The sequence below is a fragment of the Lepisosteus oculatus genome, chromosome 3 (genome assembly GCF_040954835.1).
Source record: "Lepisosteus oculatus isolate fLepOcu1 chromosome 3, fLepOcu1.hap2, whole genome shotgun sequence".
In the NCBI taxonomy this organism is placed as follows: Eukaryota; Metazoa; Chordata; class Actinopteri; order Semionotiformes; family Lepisosteidae; genus Lepisosteus; species Lepisosteus oculatus.
In genome coordinates, this window is record NC_090698.1 from 66,708,420 (window position 1) to 66,728,990 (window position 20,571).

The 20,571-nt window shown below is 42.4% G+C and overlaps 1 protein-coding gene and 1 non-coding gene across 2 annotated transcripts in view; one reads left to right on the top strand and one right to left on the bottom strand.

Annotated features, from left to right (window-relative positions):
• Positions 1–688: 688 nt before the first annotated feature.
• Positions 689–760, bottom strand: trnag-ucc (transfer RNA glycine (anticodon UCC)). The gene has a single exon. It is a non-coding gene; the product is annotated as a tRNA-Gly (tRNA).
• A 255-nt stretch (positions 761–1,015) lies between these two features.
• scarb2c (scavenger receptor class B, member 2c) overlaps positions 1,016–20,571 on the top strand; it is a 35,019-nt gene continuing 15,463 nt past the window's right edge. Inside the window, exons 1-8 of the mRNA XM_006626659.3 lie at positions 1,016–1,421; positions 5,162–5,319; positions 7,211–7,358; positions 9,398–9,589; positions 10,304–10,395; positions 11,541–11,660; positions 12,292–12,461; positions 13,163–13,281. Of these exons, the coding sequence (XP_006626722.2) occupies positions 1,299–1,421; positions 5,162–5,319; positions 7,211–7,358; positions 9,398–9,589; positions 10,304–10,395; positions 11,541–11,660; positions 12,292–12,461; positions 13,163–13,281 (1,122 nt within the window). The 5' untranslated portion in view covers positions 1,016–1,298. The remainder of the gene's footprint in view (positions 1,422–5,161; positions 5,320–7,210; positions 7,359–9,397; positions 9,590–10,303; positions 10,396–11,540; positions 11,661–12,291; positions 12,462–13,162; positions 13,282–20,571) is intronic.

Genomic DNA, 20,571 nt, shown 5'->3' on the forward strand with positions numbered 1-20,571 from the left:
CGGGTGATAAGAAGGTGGAATATGTAGTACATTTATTCTGCCCCCACTTCAGTTTAATTCTTTTCCAGGCCAGAAAGATCTGGTTCCCAGTTTAACTCCGCACATTTGTACAGCGCAGTTAGCATTAATAATAATTGCTTACACTTATATAGCGCTTTTCTGGACACTACACTCAAAGCGCTTTACAGGTATGGGGACTCCCCTCCACCACCAATGTGCAGCCCCACCTGGATGATGCGCCAGAGCGCCCACCACACACCAGTGGGGAGGAGAGCAGAGTAATGAAGCCAATTCATAGATTGGGATTATTTGGAGGCCATGATAAGTAAAGACCAGGAGGAAATTTAGCCAGGACACCGAGGTAACACCCCTACTCTTTTCGAGAAACGCCCTAGGATTTTTCATGACCACAGAGAGTCTGGACCTCGGGACGACTCATCCGAAGGACAGCACCTGTTTACAGTATAGTGTCCCCGTCACTATACGGAGGCATTAGGACCCACACAGACAGCAGTGTCCAGAAAAGCGCTATATAAGTGTAGGCAATTATTATTATTATTATTATTATTTACACAGCGGTTTTCTGGAGACTCCACTCAAAAGCGCTTTACAGGTAATGGGGACTGCTCTCCACCACCAAAATATAGCCGCACAGCGCCAACCACACATCAGCTAAAACGTTCACCGATGCGTTGGCCGGGAATCGAACCCGGGTCAACTGCTTGGAAGGCAGCTATGCTCACCACTATACCACCAACGCAGACAGTGTCACGGTATCCACTGACCAGACTCACACCTCCAGCGATATAGCTGCTGGCTATATCAATATAAATAAAAACATTTTCGGAGGTATTTAGTGGAGTTTAAATGATACTGCATTTCCACCTTAAAAGCATTAAAGGGGTGAAAAATTAGATCATTTTGTTCGTGTATGTCATATTAACCCGTAACCTACAAGATTTATGATAGACGACACACACCATTGGTCGCCAAATCTTGTTTTTCTGAAACGTCATTTATGTGCGACAACCAGATGTTCGGTTATTGTTTCACAGTGAAAGTGCTGAGATTATTGTGAATAGAGAAAGGGCGTTTCGAAACCTATGCTGTCATGTGAGCGGAAACGAAACGGAGAATTTATCTTCTTTTAAGAATTAAAAACATGGAAGTACAAGTCAGCCAGCAGTGGAGCCTGTAATTTTATCGAGGTGGTTATCCGTCGTTGCAGTACAGGACGCTGCTCCTCTGGCGTGTTTGATCTCAGTTTTTATTCTGTAACAATAGTTTGAGAAGCCACGATGATCAAGAAATTTTACTTTATTTACCTGATTGGGATCCTTTCTATAGCCGTCCTAATTACGGGCATCGCCTTGGTTTTGGCACAAGTGTTTCAAAACGCCTTGAACTCCCGAATAAAACGGGTAAGTAGGCTACATAAGCTTCATTTGTCTTGTTTTATGTCGTAGCGAAGGTTTATTACAAAGTTTGTAGTCTTGAATCAAAACAGTTAAAATTGGTATTGTAATATTTTCATATTCAAGACGCGAATATGCTAATTAGCACAATTAAGATCAGCAATTATGCATTTTACTCCAACGTTACGTTTATATGAAAGGGCGCTCTGCGTTATTCGGACGCAGTAAATTCTCCTGTAGTGCCTGCGCTGTTATTTGTAAGCCGTCTATTCTCGAAGAACGGGCAAACAAAAACCTGCCATACCGCCTACAGAAAATGGGTCAAGTGATATTTCCCTTTCATTTTGTTACTTGTAACGTAAACTTTAAAACACAGCATTTCCCCCTGCAGTCTTAAACCTTTATGGAATTCTAATACAATTCCAAGTACTGAAACAAGTGGGTTTTGATTTCTTCTAAAACTGAAATGTGCATTTTTGATTTCTGTCCCAGTAATTCTTTTTGTGACGCGAGTGGCGCTAAATCGTTTGGGTTACAGTGTTTCTGGAAGACTGATAGTCATGTTGCTGAATAGCCATAGGGGGCTAAGACACTACATTGCGTTTTCTACCTCTACGCTGCACGGACGTTAACGGGCAAACTAATCGTTTCTGGAATGGCGGAGAAACATTGTCTGGAGTGGTGTATGGCCTTCCACAAACACAGAAGGGCTTCTTTAAACTGCACCCACAGTACTCTATTACGAACACTCTCATCTGGCACGTATCAAACACGTTGGAGAATTTCGTTTCAGATGAAGATGCTAGGGTAACAATTAGAGTCCATACTGTATGTAAAGGCGAAAACAGAGGTTAATTTGATTTTGAAGTAAAAGCGAAAGAAGAAAAACTGAGTTTCAGTTTTGCAGTCACCTTCAGTCGTGTTTGCTTGCTGAGTTAGCTCTCTCCCCTGAACCTTGGAATACTGTACAGTACGTAGCCTGTCGTTTTCTGGGTGTGGTGATTGGGCGCACTGTGATAACTTTGCCGTGTTGGAAATGACAGCATACGGCTTTTCTCTCCCCCCTTCAGTGTGCTGCTGTTTGTTTTGAGTCTAATAATGTTCTGTTTGTCCAGGCTGGACGTCGTCAGTCAGCTAGAGTGGAAGAGCTGAGAAACCTCATTCTAAACACGTATCTAAGCCTTAAGCAAGTTTCAGCTCCGAGGACAAGTCAGTGCTTGCATCCAACATGCACTGAATTTCATACTTAAGAGTGGAAGATGACTCACAAGTAGGAACATAAAGAGTTATATGCAGTGCCAGTCTCAGGTACGTTAAGTTAGTGAAAGGACTGTGGCAACAAGGCAAAACTACTAAGCGATTCAGGCAAGATGGCTGCAGAGCAGTCCTGGAAATGGCTGTCAACAGCTCTCTTGCAAAGTTTTTGAACTAGTAGTTATACTGTATGTATTGACAGCTCCAGTACCACCTGGTCACGTGATCTCGTTAGATGTCAGAATCCGAGCTGAGTTGGGCCGGATCAGTGCTGGAACCAGTGTGCCCTGAAGAAAACCAGGGTGCTGTTGTGAAGCGACGTTACTGCAGCAGTGGGTGTCTCTCTTCTGTTTGAATTTCCCATCCAGACCTCCAGTGTGGCGACTGGACTGATCGTGATTAAAGATTCCATGCCACTGTTCAAAAGAATGTGTCCAGTGTCCTGGCAAAATTCCTTTCCAGACGTGATGGGGCCATTTGATTTTTCCGAAATTTCCCCTTAATCCAGGTGGTGAAGTAATAATTTGTCACCTTTCCTCTGCATCTGCTGTGTGGGCCAGCTCAATGGCAGGTGGCTTCTGCAGTTCAGTAGGGGAGGAAGTGGATCATCTCCTATACCGTACTGTATGGGTCGATATTATTAGGATGGGAATTGCTATATAAAAGCAATCATTGTGATTAACGCAATCATTTAAATTTAAACTTACATGTTAAAGTTGTCTACAGAGAAGCTTCAAAGGAAGAAATAATAGGTTTATTCCATGCTGAAAAGAGAAGAAAGAAAACACACATATTGGCCGTGGAGTCTGTTATCACTGTTTTTACAGTGCTGTGTTAAAAATGCAAGTGAAATGTTTCAATCTGAGGTAGGTGTATGGGATTAGAAATACTAACCTCACCCACACTGACCTTGACTACAGGCTAAACCTTTTCGGTTCTTGTTTCTGTTTTTACTTGCTTTTATGTGTCTTTTGTCTGTCACGGTGGTTTTACAGTGGAGTTCAGTGGAGTTTATACCACTTTCAAATACTGTCCTGAATCCACGTCACGTGGAAAGGCATCCTGTTAAATAAGCACAACATATAAAACTGTCATGATAAATGCCGCTGCCCATAGACTCTTGTGTGTCAGTGCTTTCTTTCTGTGACTCACTGTACTTTTGTGTCAGTCACAAGTACAACTGCCTATGGGAAATTTTAATCATTTCTGAAAGGTTACAAATGAGAGGAGATCCTTGGGCTCGTCTGCTTTGTTTTATAGCTGGATGAGATCTTGGGATCTATTAGCTTTTATCTGTGGCTTCAACAACATGAGTGGGTAGCTTCTTCCATACCCCCACAACTCTGTGCAGAAAGAATCACTGCCTGTTCTCAGTTTTTAATTTTAAATGTCATTTTGCGTTTTCAAGAAGAAACTAAGTGGAAACGGTACCAAGTGAAAAAGAAATAGACTGTCATTCTTTATGATTATCCACTATAGATTATTCACACTGGGAGTGTTATCAGATATTATTGTATTTCATGCTGTGTGCTAGTTTTAAAAGTGTAATTGTCAAAATTGTTGTCATCTGACTTTGCTGTGTGCTTGTGCTCTTCTCTCACAGTTGATGACAACAACATGGTTTGTTTTATTTTAAAGTGGGGCATTTCTAATGTGCATAAATGAGAGATGGTTGTGAAAGATTTACAGCAGATGGAACTTTTAGACTGCAGCCAGTATGACATGATTAAAATGAGACCATTCTCCGCTTGCTAGCTGACATCTAGGGGTAACTTTACCGCCTTGATAAGTGTGCCAAATTGGAGATCACGCGGATGTGCGTTGAGCATGTGAAGTGAGAATTTCAAGTAGGTTGAACTAAAGTGTGTAATTAACCATATCCTTTTCGTGTTGTTATTCTTAAGGATTTGTGCACGATTGGAGTACATTCCTTTGCAGGATCATAGTAATTCCTTATACTTATATAGTACTTTTCTGGTCACTCCACCTAAAGTGCTTTACAGGTAATGAGGACTCCCCTCCACCACCACCACCAGTGTACACCTGGATGATGACAGCAACTACATAGTGCATACACCAGCTATCAGTGGGGAGGAGAACAGAGTGATGAAGCTAATTCATAGATGGGGATTATTAGGAGGACATGATTGGTAAGGGCCAGGGGGAAATTTGGCCAGGACACCGGGGTAACACCCCCTAATCTTTTCGAGAAATCCTGGGATTTTTAATGACCACAGAGAGTCAGGACCTCAATTTTACATCTCATCCGAATTAGGACCCACACAGACAGCAGGGTGAACGCCCCCTACTGGCCCCACTAACACCTCTGCCAGCAGAAACCTTATCTTTCCCAGGGGGTCTCCCATCCAGGTACTGGCCAGGCTCACACCTGCTGAGCTCCAGTGGGCTGCCAGCTGTGAGCTCAGTGTGATAGAGCTGCTGGCGAAAAGGAATGTTCTCATGAGTCTGCCTGTGGCCCCCTTGTGCTGCAGGAAATAGTTCTGAGGAACGGCACAGATGCCTTTGAGGCCTGGCAGAACCCTCCCCCTCCAGTGTACATGCAGTTCTACTTCTTCAACCTGACCAACCCCACGGAGGTGCTCCAGGGAGAGAGCCCAGCCGTGGAGCAGATCGGACCTTACACGTACAGGTGAAGACCCATTCTCTTTTCTTTTTCACAGGGGCTCTGTGAAACACTAGTGGGCACTTCCGGATGCTTTTGGAAAGGTAGAGTGCCTTTCAAAAGTATTCACCCCCCCTGGCACTTTTTCACATTTGATTGTGTTGCAGCGTGGAACCAGGATGTATTTAACTTGAGAAATGTTGCCACTCATCAACACAAAGTACTCTATAATGGCAAACTTTACTAAATTAAAAATTAAAAGGAGAAAATACTTGAATGCATAAGTATTCACCCCCTTGCTTTGACACACCTGTCACTTCAGAAGTAACCAACTCTCTTCTCCAAGTCATAGAATTACTTGACTGGGGTCCGCCTGTGTCCAGTTGAGGTGTTTCAAGGGGGGTGAATACTTTTGCAAGGCACTGTACGTTATTTTACCAGCTTATTCCTATTATTTCATTTCTTCTTTCTGTGCGTGATCTACTGTGTACTCTGTAGTTTCTATGTGCTTGGCATACCATTACAGTCGTTGTCCACAGAATTGCTTCTTGTTTGTCTTTATTTACCATGAAGTCAGTTCTCGATATTGGTTTACCAGGACAGAAGTAGAAGATCCTTTCCAAGGATTACCATTTTTCCGTGTTGTGGCATTTTCTTTACAAGGCCAGGTGGTCAGGCCCTTGGGTCCAGACTGGGATGCCTGTCTGTGTGGAGTTCACATGTTTTTTCCCTGGCAGTTCCAGGGTGCTACCAAACCTCCAAAAACATGCTAGCTAGGATCCGTGGTGTCCCTTAATTGTCAGTTTGTGGTTGTAATTTGCATTATTCAGAATGTAGTCTCACCCTGGGCTTACTGAGTGGGCTCTGGGCCTTTTCTGTCCTTGTTAGGAGTAGGCAGCTTTCTGACGATGGATAAACCGAGCGTGTTAGAGGAAGTAAACCAGCATCGAACTGTTGGCTGTGCGCTCTAAACTTGACCTCGGTGCAGAATGACAAGCAGTGAGCAGTTTAAAGAAATACCCACCTGCACAGTCAGAGGATTGTTGTTGCAATACAGCAGTCATTGTACACAGTGCCTGTCAGCCTGCCAGCGAGGAAATGTGCGAGACTCACACGGAACGCCTGCAGTTTGGTAATCTGCCCCTCCTGCTACAGTGCTGACTGGCACACCGACTCGCAGTGCACAACTAGACCAAGGGTCACGATACAGTTCACTTGAAGAGTACCGAACCCTGAAATTCATGTGTGGCGAAAGACCTATGAGTTTATAATATCACTTTATTGGCCATATACAATTTCTTGTATTAGAAATTTGTCTTTTTTCGCATACCCCAGTCTGCCCCAGCTTGCTCTCCAAGAGACACACAGACAGGGAGAGAAGCTTGGGGTCAGAGCGCAGGGTCAGCCATTTATACGGCGCCCCTGGAGCAGCTGGGGTTAAGGGCCTTGCTCCCATTCTGTCAGGCTTGTCATATTATTATTATTATTCCTTACACTTATATAGTGCTTTTATGGACACTGCACTCAAAGCGCTTTACAGTGTAATGGGGATCCCCTCCACCACCACCAATGTGGAGCCCCACCTACTCCCCATATTGCCAATATAATGTACCACACTGACTAGCTCACGGTGGCTCGCTGGCCCAGAGCCCACCCTCTGTTCTGTAGTGTTAAGTGGACTAGACAGCAAGCGACTCCAGAGCAATGAATGCCTGGCCATTGTAGGGATGACCCCAGCGATTCCTGGGCCCAGTGACACAGCCACAGTGAAGTACCTCCCTCAGAGGAGCACCAGCAGTGAACCTGCAACCTGATTTGAACCTGCAATCCTGACCAGATCCTGTATCTAAAGGCTTACCTGCTCCTGTGCTGCCCGTAATAAGCTTTCAATTAAAGTATGATTATTGTTGTTTCGTAGGGAATTCCGGCCGATGGAGAATGTGCATTTTTTGGAGAACAGTACCAAAATATCTGCTCTGAATCCGAAAACCTATGTGTTTGTGCCCGAGATGTCCGAAGGACACCGAGAGGACGATCCTATCAGGACTGCCAATATTCCTGCTTTGGTAGGTGTTAATGTCCTCCCTTCCTGGTCTACCACGTCAGCTCTGTAGATGTAAAAGTCTTTTCAGAAGCAGATTATCTGGTCGTGTATGGAAGCCCGTTTCCGCCAGGGAGTAAAAAAAAACCTGCGCTATGGTATCTCGCAATTGCGACTTGGTATCTCAGAATTGCGACTTTATATCTCGCAATTGCGACTTCGAAATAGCCCACATTTCATCGTCTGTCCTTTTGTTATTGTAACGGACCTGGGTTCTCGGGCTGGTGCCCTCGCCGCTCCCACCCTAGTTCGTGCCTCAATGCATTGGCAATGAATCGGAATTCTGAGATACTATAGTGCGTTTTTTTTTTACTCCCTGGCGGTAACGGGCTTCCATAGGTTGTGTTTTGCAAGAGGTATTTCACAAAAAAGATGATAAAATCACCCAGTGGGAAAGTTTCTCAATGTAGATCTGTGTCCGTTCCATCATCCTTGTCCCCTGACCAGAACTCTCCACTTTTTAAGTGGATTCTATTCTAATTGACCCCTGCTGTCTGATCTGTGAGGGCTGAGTTCCACCTCTCGGAAACCTAAGGTTTTCTGCTTTAGGTTTACTGTCTTCAAAACGGATATACTGTATAATGCTCAAAGGTCAAATCGACCCAAGATTAAAACATATTTTTTTAATAAATCTCCCTTTCCTTTAACAAGGAATTAAAAGACAAAATAAGAACGTCAGGTGACAGGCACCTATCAAGGTTACTGTGTCCGTTTTTCAAGCAATTTAACAGGTGTTTAATGTTCTGTAAATTGGAAAACTGTCATTTATAAAATTCCGATGCTATAATTAACAATTCAGGTATTCCATGTCAGTCTATTTTTAAAGAGTAATTCATTAACCCACATAGGTGAACTTTGTGCCTTTTGGAATTATTTGGTTTTGCCTGCCATAGTGCATATCTTGACCCTCGTGTGAATGTGTCCTTGGGCAGGTTTTCAGTTAATCAGAAGTACAGTAATAAAGTAGGAGATGGTAAGATACTCTGTAGCTTTCTATTGGAAAGCCAGATTCACTGCAGCTCTTCCACCCTGACAGATCCAGCACATTCTTTCAACTGTCCTGATGAAGTGTTTTTCCAAAAACAGCAGTAGTGGACAATGGAAACATGGTTAGAAGTATTAAGAGCACAATGAACTCAGTGGTTCCTAACTATGTTTTTTCAAAGGTAGTGTCAGCAGAATGTAAAAGGATGACAAAATTAAGTCCTAACTATTTGCCCGTTAAAGAGTCCATATAACGGTTTGTAAGAGTACTGTAGGTGTGCCATCCCTGGGGTCCAGATTGCAGTTCCTTAGGGGATCTTGCACAATCTGACCTGCCTGAGTCACCCTCAAGTGATACGTTTCGACACGTCTGTGCTTGTGAAATTTTCAGAACACGAGGGAAATATCGGTTTCATACTGCATCTGTGAGAGCTGAACTGTAATGACATCTTTCTTTAAATAAATGTGCATTATTGTGCTGACATTTATATAACAGAAGTGGGTAAAAAGTCTTAAGTTGATGTCTACAGAAAATGAGGTCAATTACATCCTCTATGTAAGAGATTGGCATTGTGGGTGATTGGCACTTTGGTACTTGCACAATATTCAGCTTTAGCATTTTTCCTTCTTTTATAGCATTGCTTTGTTTTAGAGAAACCAGGACACAGCTAATATCCCATCCCATCGTTTCAGTTTTATAAGCCAAATCTCTGCAGAAACTGAAGAAAAATGTCAAAGACAACACTGTAGTGAATTAAAAGTAACATTAATACAAGGACAGTAAGATGCGTACCCAAAGAGGAATTACAGAACAAAAACATCACGTAGTACGACTAGCTGTATATAGAAAAATCATGAATAGAGATGGCCATGATGGATCTTATCTAATTTAAAGCTTCACTGCATTGGAAAGACTGAATATCTGTCAAGGGTAAATGCCTTTATCTGCATGTGTATTTGCCTGTTTTTTTTTAATTATAAAATACACAGTTAACCTTTTTATCTTTTTTTTTTTTACAGACAGTGATGGAAAAATTTAAAACGTCTTCTTTTATCAGTAACATCATCTCGTCTTACATGAAGTCCAAAAATATTGGCCTTTTCACAACCCGCACGGTTCATGAGCTGCTGTGGGGGTATATAGATGATTTGCTGTCCGTCATTCATAAACTCCGTCCAGAAGTGGAGGAATCCTTTGGGCTTTTTTATAAGGTGAGTAGGTTTGTTGCTGCTCAGGATAAAACAAAGGTGGGTTTATGTTCAAGACCAATTTGTAAGGAGGTCTAGCAAAATACAGAACTGGCTTAATTAATGACTGAATCGGCAGGGGCTTGTCCTAGTTTGAAGGAGAATTTAATTGTATTAAAGAATTTGGCCGCTGAAAAGACAAAAACTGACTGCTGGTAGCTATTGTGTAGGTCTACTGGTGATTCATTTTTTGAGTGTTGTATCTATAAAGATATCCGTTATCAATTCAATGTATTTTTACATAGCTCCTTTCACAACAAGGTTGCCCCAAGGCACAGTGTTATGTGTTATCTGTGGCCATGGTTTATGAAAGACAGTTTGTCAATAATGTGACTGATTTTGTCACACTGAAGCTTTGAGTGTATATGACTCCCTGTGCCACTGGAACACAGTCGTTTTTGCTGGGTGTTCTGAGTCCAGCGTTCTTTCATGACATGCATGCATTGCCACAAGTTTGCTTTGAAATGTCAAATATTTACCACAGACTTTTCTTTACAATGGAGTCAAAAAGGCAGTAATTAGAAACACTGCTTCCTTAAGAATAAGAATGATTATTAGAGATTGTTCTGTTTGGTGTGACAGTGTCTAAAGGCAGCCTTCCTGCAGTCCGTGTGTGGTTCTGTCCCAGATGAAAACGGGACTCTACTGATGCCCCATTTTTAATGTGTGACTTTCTAGAAAAACGCCACTGCTGATGGTGAATATGTGATCCTATCCGGAGAAGAGAACTATAAGGACTTTGCCCGAATCGTGGAATGGAATGGTCAGAGGTAAAGAGAAAAAATGGCATTGCATTGGGGACAGTATTTTCCTTGAAGGTCAGATTTTTACTGACTGTTCCTTAAGTTCTTAAAAAAGCTTATCATTTGGTTTGTGTAAAGCCATGCACAGACTGACTCGCATTTCTTCTGCCATTTTCCTTCGTGGGCATCAGGGGCCTTCAGCCTTCATTTTGAAGTGCCTCAGTCCTTTAGCTTTGACTGGTATTGGCTGTAGTAATATGCTGCAATATTAGATGGCGCAGTGGTTAGTGCCAGGCTCACGGTGCTGGGCTCTGTGTTCAATTCTGGACATGGGGTGTTGTCTGCGCAGAGTTTGTATGTCCCCCTCGTGTTCACATGGGTTTCCTCCCACAGTCCAAAGATGTACTAGTATGTGAATTGGTTTTCTGGGGAATTTGACCCTGGTGCGAGAGTGTGCATTGCACTGGGCTAGAGTCCCATCCAGGATGCATCCAACTCTGCACCCATTGCTTGCTGGGATAGCTCCCCCTCCACCCTGTATTGGATAAAGCGATCAGAAAATGGATGAGTGGATGGATTAAGTGCCTTTACTGACTTGTGAGGATTACTTGATCTGATTCAGTCATTTTCCAAAGCGAATGCATTCTGTAGGTCAACTTTAAAAGATTTTAAAAGCCTGTCATTCCAGAAGTGAAACACACTTGCTCTACCAAGAACCAAGAGCATTAAGGGGTGTGACCTTGTAACCTCCAGTGCAGAGACAACTATACATCTAATTGTACAGAAAATGAGTGTACTGAACCATACACCTCACTAGATGGGCCTTAAAGTCTTTTTGCTTTCTTTTTCTAACATCTGCTTACCTGCTGAAGAACAAATGTTGCCTCCAAAATGTCAGGCGCTTGTTTATATCCATAAATCGGTTAAGATCCCTCAAGAATACAAGAACTGGACAACAAATATATCCAATTAAATCTTTTTACCGGTAGGTGAAGGTATTTGGTGTTATCTAGATTTTTCAAAGGTTCATGAAAGCCATAAAAATGTGCTTTAGCAGGAGGTAAATGGTCATTGAAAGGAGAGAAGGGAATGGGAGATTTATCTGTCTGGTACTATCCAACCCTACTGTCCGTGTGGATGATGTTGCTGTTCTGTTTTTGTGCCACTCCCAGCTCTCTGCAGTGGTGGAGCACTGAAACCTGTAACGCGATCAACGGGACTAACGCAGCCTCCTTCCACCCTCTCATAACCAAGAACGAAACACTCCAGATCTTTGCTTCTGACATCTGCAGGTTTGTCCATCAGTGTTGACCGTCTTATTTCCCTGTGTTCTTCCAACCGGTCAGCCTGGCCTTGTGAGTCATGTGAGGATGCTGTTGGCTTCTCTACAGCTGTTGCTGTAAGGTCTGCCAGATGGTGTTTGGCCCAGTCCGTTAGTGAGTGAAAGGATGTAATTGGCTTTGACATAGGATTGGAGGGCGTAAGATACTTAAAAAAAGAATAACATACAACGTCAGAGCAAAAAAAAGAAAGCGAGATTTTACATTGAAACTATCCATGTTTCAGTATTGCTAATAGTGACCTTCTGCACCTTTTGTTTTTGTTTTAAAATGTGCAGCACAGCAATTTCAGTGCATTGCATCATTTCAGTCATACAGTGCTGACCATCTGCCACAACAAAGCGTAACGTCCTTTTCTGCATGTGACATACTGTAGATTATAGATAACATCATCCTCCTGAAGAAAACCACAGACTACGTGTCTTTTTTGTTTTTGTAGATTCTAAGTTGTAGCGAGATCCCTGCTTATTTTTGCTCCGAGTTTTAAAGGATGTTTCAGGCAGTGTGATGCGTGTCGTCTTCCAGTCAGGCTTGAGTATACGTTTCTTTTCAGAGGGTTAAAGCTGTTTTCATTCTGTTACAGATCCCTGTATGTTACATTTGAAAAGGAAGTCTATATCAAAGATCTACCTGCCTTGCGCTTTGTGGTGCCTAAAGAGGTTTTTGCTAATTCCACGGAGAATGAGGGGTTTTGCGTTCCACCTGGGAACTGTCTTCCTGCGGGGCTTTTAAATGTCAGCGTCTGCAAACAAGGTACCAATGATTTCCAGCTGTCAGCAGAGTCCCAACCCCTCCCCCATGACCCCACACTCCGTCTTTCAGGTTTCTGAAGTATCCGAGCTGCTAGAAAACAGCAGTTTCAACTCAGGAGAAGGGATTATATATAACATACTGGATAGTATGCCCCGCATTAAAACATCTAAGAACATTGTCTTGTAATTGTAACAGCATTGCACTGATCAAAGTCATATTAGTCATAACCAAAATCATTCCATGACAAATATGGCTGTTCCACCAGGGGTATGAATAAATCTGCACTGCTCAGTGCACAGTAATAACCTCCTTGGGTGCATCACTAAAACCCGCTTTCCAATCAATTATTAATTTTTTGGTTCTTTTTTAGATTTTGTTCTTGCAGTGTTTTCCACAAAACCACTGAAACGGTTAGAAAGTGGATAAGTATACACAAACCCAGACTGTCCTACAAAAATCAGGAGGCTTTTAAAACTTTATTTTTGCAATTTATGGGATAATGTTGTATAGGGACTTACTGACTAAACAGTACATAATTTTAACAGATGCCAAATCCTGCGTCAGTTACATTTACGAAACATGCGGTAGTGGAACTTTTGTTTGCCATGGCTGAACCAGTGCATAATGTATTATCGCTTAAGTTGGGGAAAAGAGAAAATTACCACAAGCTCACAGCATTTTTCGCCTTTTCTCTTGAACAGATGCACCCATCATTGTGTCCTCTCCACATTTCTACCAGGCGGAAGAGCAATTTGTTCATGACATCCATGGGATGAAGCCCAATAAAGAGGAGCATGAAACCTTCATGGACATAAATCCAGTAAGTGACTTGCTCGGACAGTATTCTGTCGGGAAGCCAAGCAGTTTTGTCGTTTTCTTGCTACTCATCCTGACTGTTTTCAATCAGTCAATCAAAGTTTATTTATCAAATGCAATACAATACAGCATACAACAGTAGTTGCTGGCAATGAAATGTCTTTAAAAAGGAGGGAAAACAGTTTGTGACTGGGATGACTGGGGTCCTTGACAATGGACCTGGACTTCTTCAGACGTCTAGCTGAGTATCATCCTGGATGTCTGGTAACTCACAGCCGGTAATGAGCTGCGCTGACTTCACCACCCTCTGCAGTGCTCTGCGATCCCGGGCGGAGCAGCTCCCATACCAGGCAGTGATGCAGCCAGTCAGGATACTCTGAATAGTGCACCTGTAGAAGTTGGTCTGGGTACTGTATGTGACGGCATGCCGAACTTCTTTAGCCTGCGGAGATAAGACAGGCACTGCTGTGCTGTTTGGACCATGATGTTCGTGTGGTGGGTCCAGGTTAAGTCCTCTGTGATATAACTCCCAGGAATGTAAAACTGCTAACCCTCTCCACTGCAGTCCCATTGGTATAAAAAGGTATGTGATCTCCTCCCTGGTGTTTCCTATAGTCCACAATCATCTCCTTAGTCTTACTAATGTTCAGAGAGAGGTTGTTCTCCTGGCACCATGCCGCCAGGGTTTCAACCTCCTCCCTGTACACAGACTCTTCTCCATCTGTGATCAGGCCGATGACTGTTGTATCGTCCCCAAACTTAATGATGGAGTTTGAGTTATGCCTGGTGACACAATCATGGGTAAATAAGGAGTAGAGGACAGGGCTAAGCACACAGCCTTGGGGGGCTGAGAGTCAGGGTAGAGGATATGTTTTATGCTTTGGGTGTGGATTTTAATTTTAGAAACTGATCATTTCATAACACTTCTCACTTCTATTATAAATTAACAAAAGGGGAAATCATATAAAACAAGACTTTATGCTACTTTTGGCCGATTCAAATTGCTATTAAATAGCAGCGTCTCTATGATTCTTTTCAATGCACGTGTTTCTGCATTTGGCTTCAGGACAGTGATATATTTCTGCACTATGTATGAATTTATTTGGTTCTGTCTCTCATATTTAAGTCTTGGGAGTTTTGCCAGATGAATGAAAGGTCAGCACTGGTTCTGTGGTTCATGTTTGTCAGTCAATTTGAATTCATTAGTGCAGCGCAGTAGCTGTTGGAGTTGTGACGTTTTTGAAAACAGGTCTGATATGAAGTTGCCGATGAAGCTGATCACTCCCAGGATGCATCGGGTGCAAGACTGGGCTGCACTTTAGCTGCGTCAGGTTCCACCTGTGCTTCAGAAAATCGATCACCTAGCAATGCGTTTTCTTTTAGTCCAGACTGACACTTTGCTCTGTTGAGTTTTAGTCCGTCTTTGATTATGTTGTGGCAGTGTTGTTCCCCACACCACAATATCATCTAAATAGACCTTCGGCAATGTGCTCCGTTACTCCAAGAAGAATCTCAGAGGCGGCGATTGGGCCAAAGGATAGTCTCAAAAAAAGAGCACCTGGCAAAAGGAATGTTGAATGTACAATACTTCGTGCTCTCTTCATCTCATTTTAATTACCGAAGCCCGTGACAGGTTCTCATTTGGTTGGAAACTGGTGGTTTCTTCTCCTTGTGGGATTTGACGATGCTCTCGTTTTCCGTTTGCGTTCAAGCCCTTGCGATCCACGCATCCTGGCCGTTCGCCGTGCTTTTTGACAGCTGCCATGGAGTCGACCCGCTCTGTGAGCTCTTCTGCCTTTCGAGTAACCCCAAGCTGCGTCATTCTGTCCAGCTCTTTTTTTTTTTTAGTGGCTCTCGTAGAGACGCTGGAACCCTTGAGGCTGAGCATCGGTCTTGAGCTCAAATCCATAAGTGACTGGCCCGAGTAGCAAATCCTTTGAAAACATCAGGAAATCTCTGCACTGTGACATCAGCCATTTCACTGTTCAAGGTCACTGCTGCACTGGAACTGTTAGCAAGAAACACTCTTCTGACTAACTCCGTCCTCACAGGCCTGCCTCATCCCTTAGTAGCGATTCATGCCCATCTGAAACAACTACAAGCACAAGGTGATGCACTTTATTCTTGACCAGTACTTTCGGTACTTTTTGTGTCAATGTGTTGCCCATCATTGCTTTCAAAGGGACTTTCCTTTCGTTGCTTTAGTGTCACTTGTATTGATTAGGTTAGCGTTTGCCCCAGTGTCCAGTTTCCATGGACTCGACGTTCCATTTATTTGCCGCGTCACCACCTGTTTGTTTCTGATGGCTGCATGAACATCCGTTCTGAATTACATTTGCATTCGTTTTTTCTTCTTGCTGCACGTCGTCGCGTGAAATCACGCCTACAAATAACGTCTCACTTAAACCGGTATCTTCCAAAACATTGCCCTTCCTCCATGGCCTTTTTAGAAAAAAAAACACTGTTCAGCAAAGTGATTTTTTTGCTGTGCATTTTGTGCACTGTTTTCCACTCGCTGGCCGTGGTTGATGTTGAGTACCACATCAGGTGCAGTTAGAAGTGCCCTCACCTGCGCGCTGCCCAGTGCTTCTACTGCCAGTGCTTGACGCCTCACCAGCAGCCACACTTTCGCGTGTTACCGTGTTATTTCCATTTTCATTTCAAGTTCACTGGCCTGGCATCTTTCAACAGCATCTTCTGAAGTAAGGTCGGGCTCCAGCAGGAGTCATTCTCTCGATGTTTTCTGTCGCGTACGCTCCACACAATCTGGTCCCGTGTCATATTGCACGTCTGCGCTTTCCGTTCCAGATCGACCAGAAAGCAATGCAAGCTTTCCTCCCGGTTTCTGAATCCGCGTAATGAAAACCCACACCTCTCGGCTGGCTCATTTTTCTTCGGCGAGCCGTGTTCGTCGACTTGGTCCTTGTCGCTTGGATTCGCGAAGACAGATGTGTTGAAGAGCTCAGTGGCAGGCTGGCTGGCTGTGAGGAGCAGGGCTGTCTGCTTTCCACCCCGCTGGCTTGCATGTACAATGAGAACTGCTGCCTGAATGCTCTCCAGTTGCACTCAAACGGTTCCCGTGAATTTAGAAAAATTCGGGCGGTTACAAAGCATCCATGTCGATTCACAGAAATCAGAGCTTTATATTAGCCCCACTTCTCGCTCCATGTTCATTCATTGTTCAATAAAGAAACAGGCTTTTGATGAACACCTACAGTAGCTCCTGCGATTCATTTATTCACAGCCGCTCACCTAACTTTTTACACTTTCTGTCCTGTCGTAATAGACCGGTATACCAGATTGCTTTACGACGCTATTAAATGTACAATACTGCCGTATATTCGAGTTTCACTGCTGTATATCATCATTACACCCGAAGAAGGCTCCACAGACGAAACGTTGCGTTTCTTTTCTTCTCTTTTCATCAGGGAATACACCTTTACTTGTACTTTTGCAGCCTACGCATGCTGACGTAGCTCCCTGCTTGAACTATATATCATTACACCGAGTTGTTACCGGCTTATGAATTAACACTCGGGAGAGAAACATTTTAGTTTCTAGTGTCGTTTAAAACACATTGTTATTGACATTAAAGCCGGTCCTAAACCGGCGTTGAATCCGTTTCCGTTTTAGGCGCACATTCAAACTGAGCCACAAGAGGGCGCTCAAGTCCGTTAGTTCATCAGCACGTATTCATCATAAGCAATACAGAAGCCCAGACCTGGAAAATGTGCTGAGTTTTTTTAGTGACCTGTTGGTAGAAAAAAAGAATCAAGAGCTTTTTAGATGTTTTACAAAAAATATTGTAAATTTGTTTATTGGACCTTTTAGGTGATTATTCATTTAATGCCTCAGAACGTCTGTTCTATGTTGCTTATAGATCTCATTTAAGGCCTTATAAAAAAATAAAATATTTTATTACAGTTGACACATCATAAGAATTTGCTGGTTAGACTACACAAGAATAAGTACACAGATATTTGTTTTATTAGTTTAAAGTATCAGATGTTTAAATTTATATAACTTCCATTTTTCTCACTGTAATGTAACTTGGTATTGTATTTAGTGAGGTTCTGTGAAATTCATTTTTTAAAAAAATTCTACTTGGTTATTCAATTTATTTGGTTGTCTTCAATGCTCAAATTTCAGAGCAGGGCGTTTCTCGGCTGTATTAATCAATTACAAAAGATAAACAGGAAAATGGTAATGTTGCAGAAGCAGCTTGGGCAGGGTTTCATTTGAAATTCAGTTCAGAAGTGTTTGTCCCTTGAGAAAAGGCGAAGACCTCTGTAGCATGAAAAATGTGAACCTACAGTAGTTTGGAAGATTTAAGCTTGTTAGCTTAACAGTTGTTTAGCAACCAATGAAATACTTTCATTACTCTGACCTATGTGCATCTGATGACCTTGATTAGTAACCTTTTAATATGTAAATTGAGCTTCCCATCAAGGGGGGAGTAAAGAATATTTTTTTAGATATCACTAGGTGATAAAACTGTGGTTTCTAAGGTCCTAGTTGTGATGAAAGCAGGTCACTCATGTCAGTGTGGCTCAAAATAACTCCAGCTCTCTCTTCCTCTGGGCTCTTTCAGTCTGAAGTCCTTTTTGTGATAAGCAGTTTTATCACAGTCGTTAAATAATCAAAATCTAAGTTGTACCAGGTTCTGTAAGCTGCAGATAAGAAATATTGCTTTGTTGGTCAATTAGAAGTAGGATTTCAGCAGATAGGAATAGAGAATTCCTCTGCTCTGCTACTGTAGGTGTTATTCTCTCCAAACCTTGCTTTCAGTTTTTTTCAGACTCGATTTTTTGTCATGTCGCTCTGTCATGGATGTTTGAAAGGTGATAGTGCAGTGTATCCATTTTGAGTGCAGAGATGTGCAGCTGGCAAAGTTGCGGTTTTTGCACCCAGGAAGTGCAGGGTGACTCACTGGGTTGGGACTTGAAGAAAGCCCTGCTCAACATCTTACTGTTTTTGAACATTTTACTGATTTTTTTTTTACGGTCTTATTGCAGATTTGTTTCTTTTATCCTGGAGGAGAGGTAGAACAGATTGGAAAGACTGTACAAGGTAAAAAAATAAGTTAGTATCATTTGGGTAAAGAAATGACCTTTTCAGTAGAAAATTCCTCATGCGTAGTTTTCTTTTTTTTATTAAACTTCTCATTTTAAGAAATGTTAGGTTTTCAGACTTTTTGGACTGTTTGCTGTGTGTTATATGTTGTACTGAACAGTATTGGTACCGTACTTTCTCTCTTTGTGTCTAAAATAGGGACTTCAAAAATCCCCTTTTGACAGGCTGGCATGGATTGAGGTCCTTTTGTTTGTTTCTGGATTGTTTTCTGAGGTGTTGGCATCCTTGCTTTCTGGGGAATCTTTTCTGAAAACAATTATCCAGCACTATCCAAAGTCCATTGCTACTTACAGTACGTGCTCTTATCCGTACTGTTTACAAGCCGTAAAGGAGAAGGATGATTTTTATCATACTTCGTAGTGATAAGCCAGTCTGTGTTTTTTCCTTCGTTTTCCTTGGCAAATTCTTTCTCAAAATATATTTTAATGAGTGGGCAAACTGTAGTGCTTAAATGTGTTGGGTTTATATGCAAAAATCTGTGAAAATAAACACTGAAAACTAATTCTTTTAGTTCAAAATAATTAGTTCCCAGTGTTTATTTTTATTTTAGTTTCCAGTACAAAAGACTTACAAAAGCTTTTCAGCACAATATGTCAGTTTCTAAGCTGCAAAAATGATGATTAAAACTACAGTGTGGAGCAATAACATGGAGTGGCACAGTGGATAGCGTTGCTGTCTCCCAGTACAGGGGCCCTGGGTTTCCTCTGGGTGCTCCAGTTCTCTCCTGCAGTCCAAAAACATAGGTTAACTGACCTCTGGGAAAATTGGCACTGGTGTGAGTGTGTTTGTGTCTGGGTGTGCCCTGCGATGGACTGGTGTCCCATCCACGGTGTGTCCTGCCCTGCGCCTGTTGTTAGCCGGGATGGGCTCCAGTTCCCCCTGTGACCCCGAGTCTGATAAAGCCATTTAGAAAATGGGTGGATGGGGCAATGAATTGGGCTCACACATGGGACCATGGGGAACACCAGACTCTCAGCAATAGCTGAGCGGGGTTGTGCAGCTGTGCCCCATGTCCATCGGCTTCACCAGGCTATCGTGAACATGAAGGACATTCACTTGGAGCTGCTTTCACTGCTCTGTTCTTTGTTCTCCTGAGCTATTAATTCTTGAAAAAGGCTCAACAGCCAAAACATGAGATCTTGAGATCTGGTCTTGTACCTACAGGCTTAAAATCTGTTACTGGTGCCATACCATGCATTTCTGTACTATCAATCATGGCATTGTACTGTGTGAGATGGAAATCTCCTTCGTGAATCCCTGGTGCTTGCCTTCCTTGGTTGTTGTAGATGCAGTGATGTCTTAGTTACTTACACAGTGATCTGTGTAGAGACTTTTGCTATTTAGTATATTATATTGTGTCCAGGTAAGAGTATTCAACATAATGAATGTGGTACCGTTGTGCTAATGACAGTCCGATTTGTTTTCAAATCCTACTGACGTGATTCTTTACTTACAGTTGCCTGTCTGCTTTTACGACATGTATGCAGCAGAACTTAAGTAAAATCTGATAAGACTTGTTTGGTTTGGCTCCTTGCAGGCCTCTTTGCAAAGTTGGTGGTTTCGATGCTGTTGTGAAAATGTCTTAGAATTAAGCCCTTCAAGGAAGAAACCTTGGTGTTGAAAACATCATGAGGGTATTTTAATTTTCATCTGTGTAACACTTCTCAGTTCTAGTCTTTGCTGTCTCTGATCCTGAAGAATTGATCTATACATTTTATTTCATCGGCATTAGACTTCCCATGTTTATTATTCTTATCTACTAAGAAACTAAAAAGGCTTCATTGTGTCCAGAACTGTGTGTCTGGTGTGCTGACTACTCTCCCTCAGCATGAAATTTGTGTTTTGTGTAAGTTGAAGACTCCCTTTGAAAGTGAAAGTTGAATGGACTTAAGTTTGTCAAGCTGACATTTAATATACTTAATAGTCTTCTATAAAGGGTTATCCAAAGGATTTATAGCATGAGATCTCCTAATTCAGGTCTTCTTCTACCAAAGACCAGGATCCACACAATCGGTGATGGAACCTTCTCTTGCTAAGCTCCCGACTGTGGAACTCAGTACCCATATCTATTTGAGACTGATTGTGAACACCATCTTTACATTGCCCTTGAAGACCCATTTTCACTCTGCTTTTTAATGTGCATTTCTGTTGTGCTCTTGGT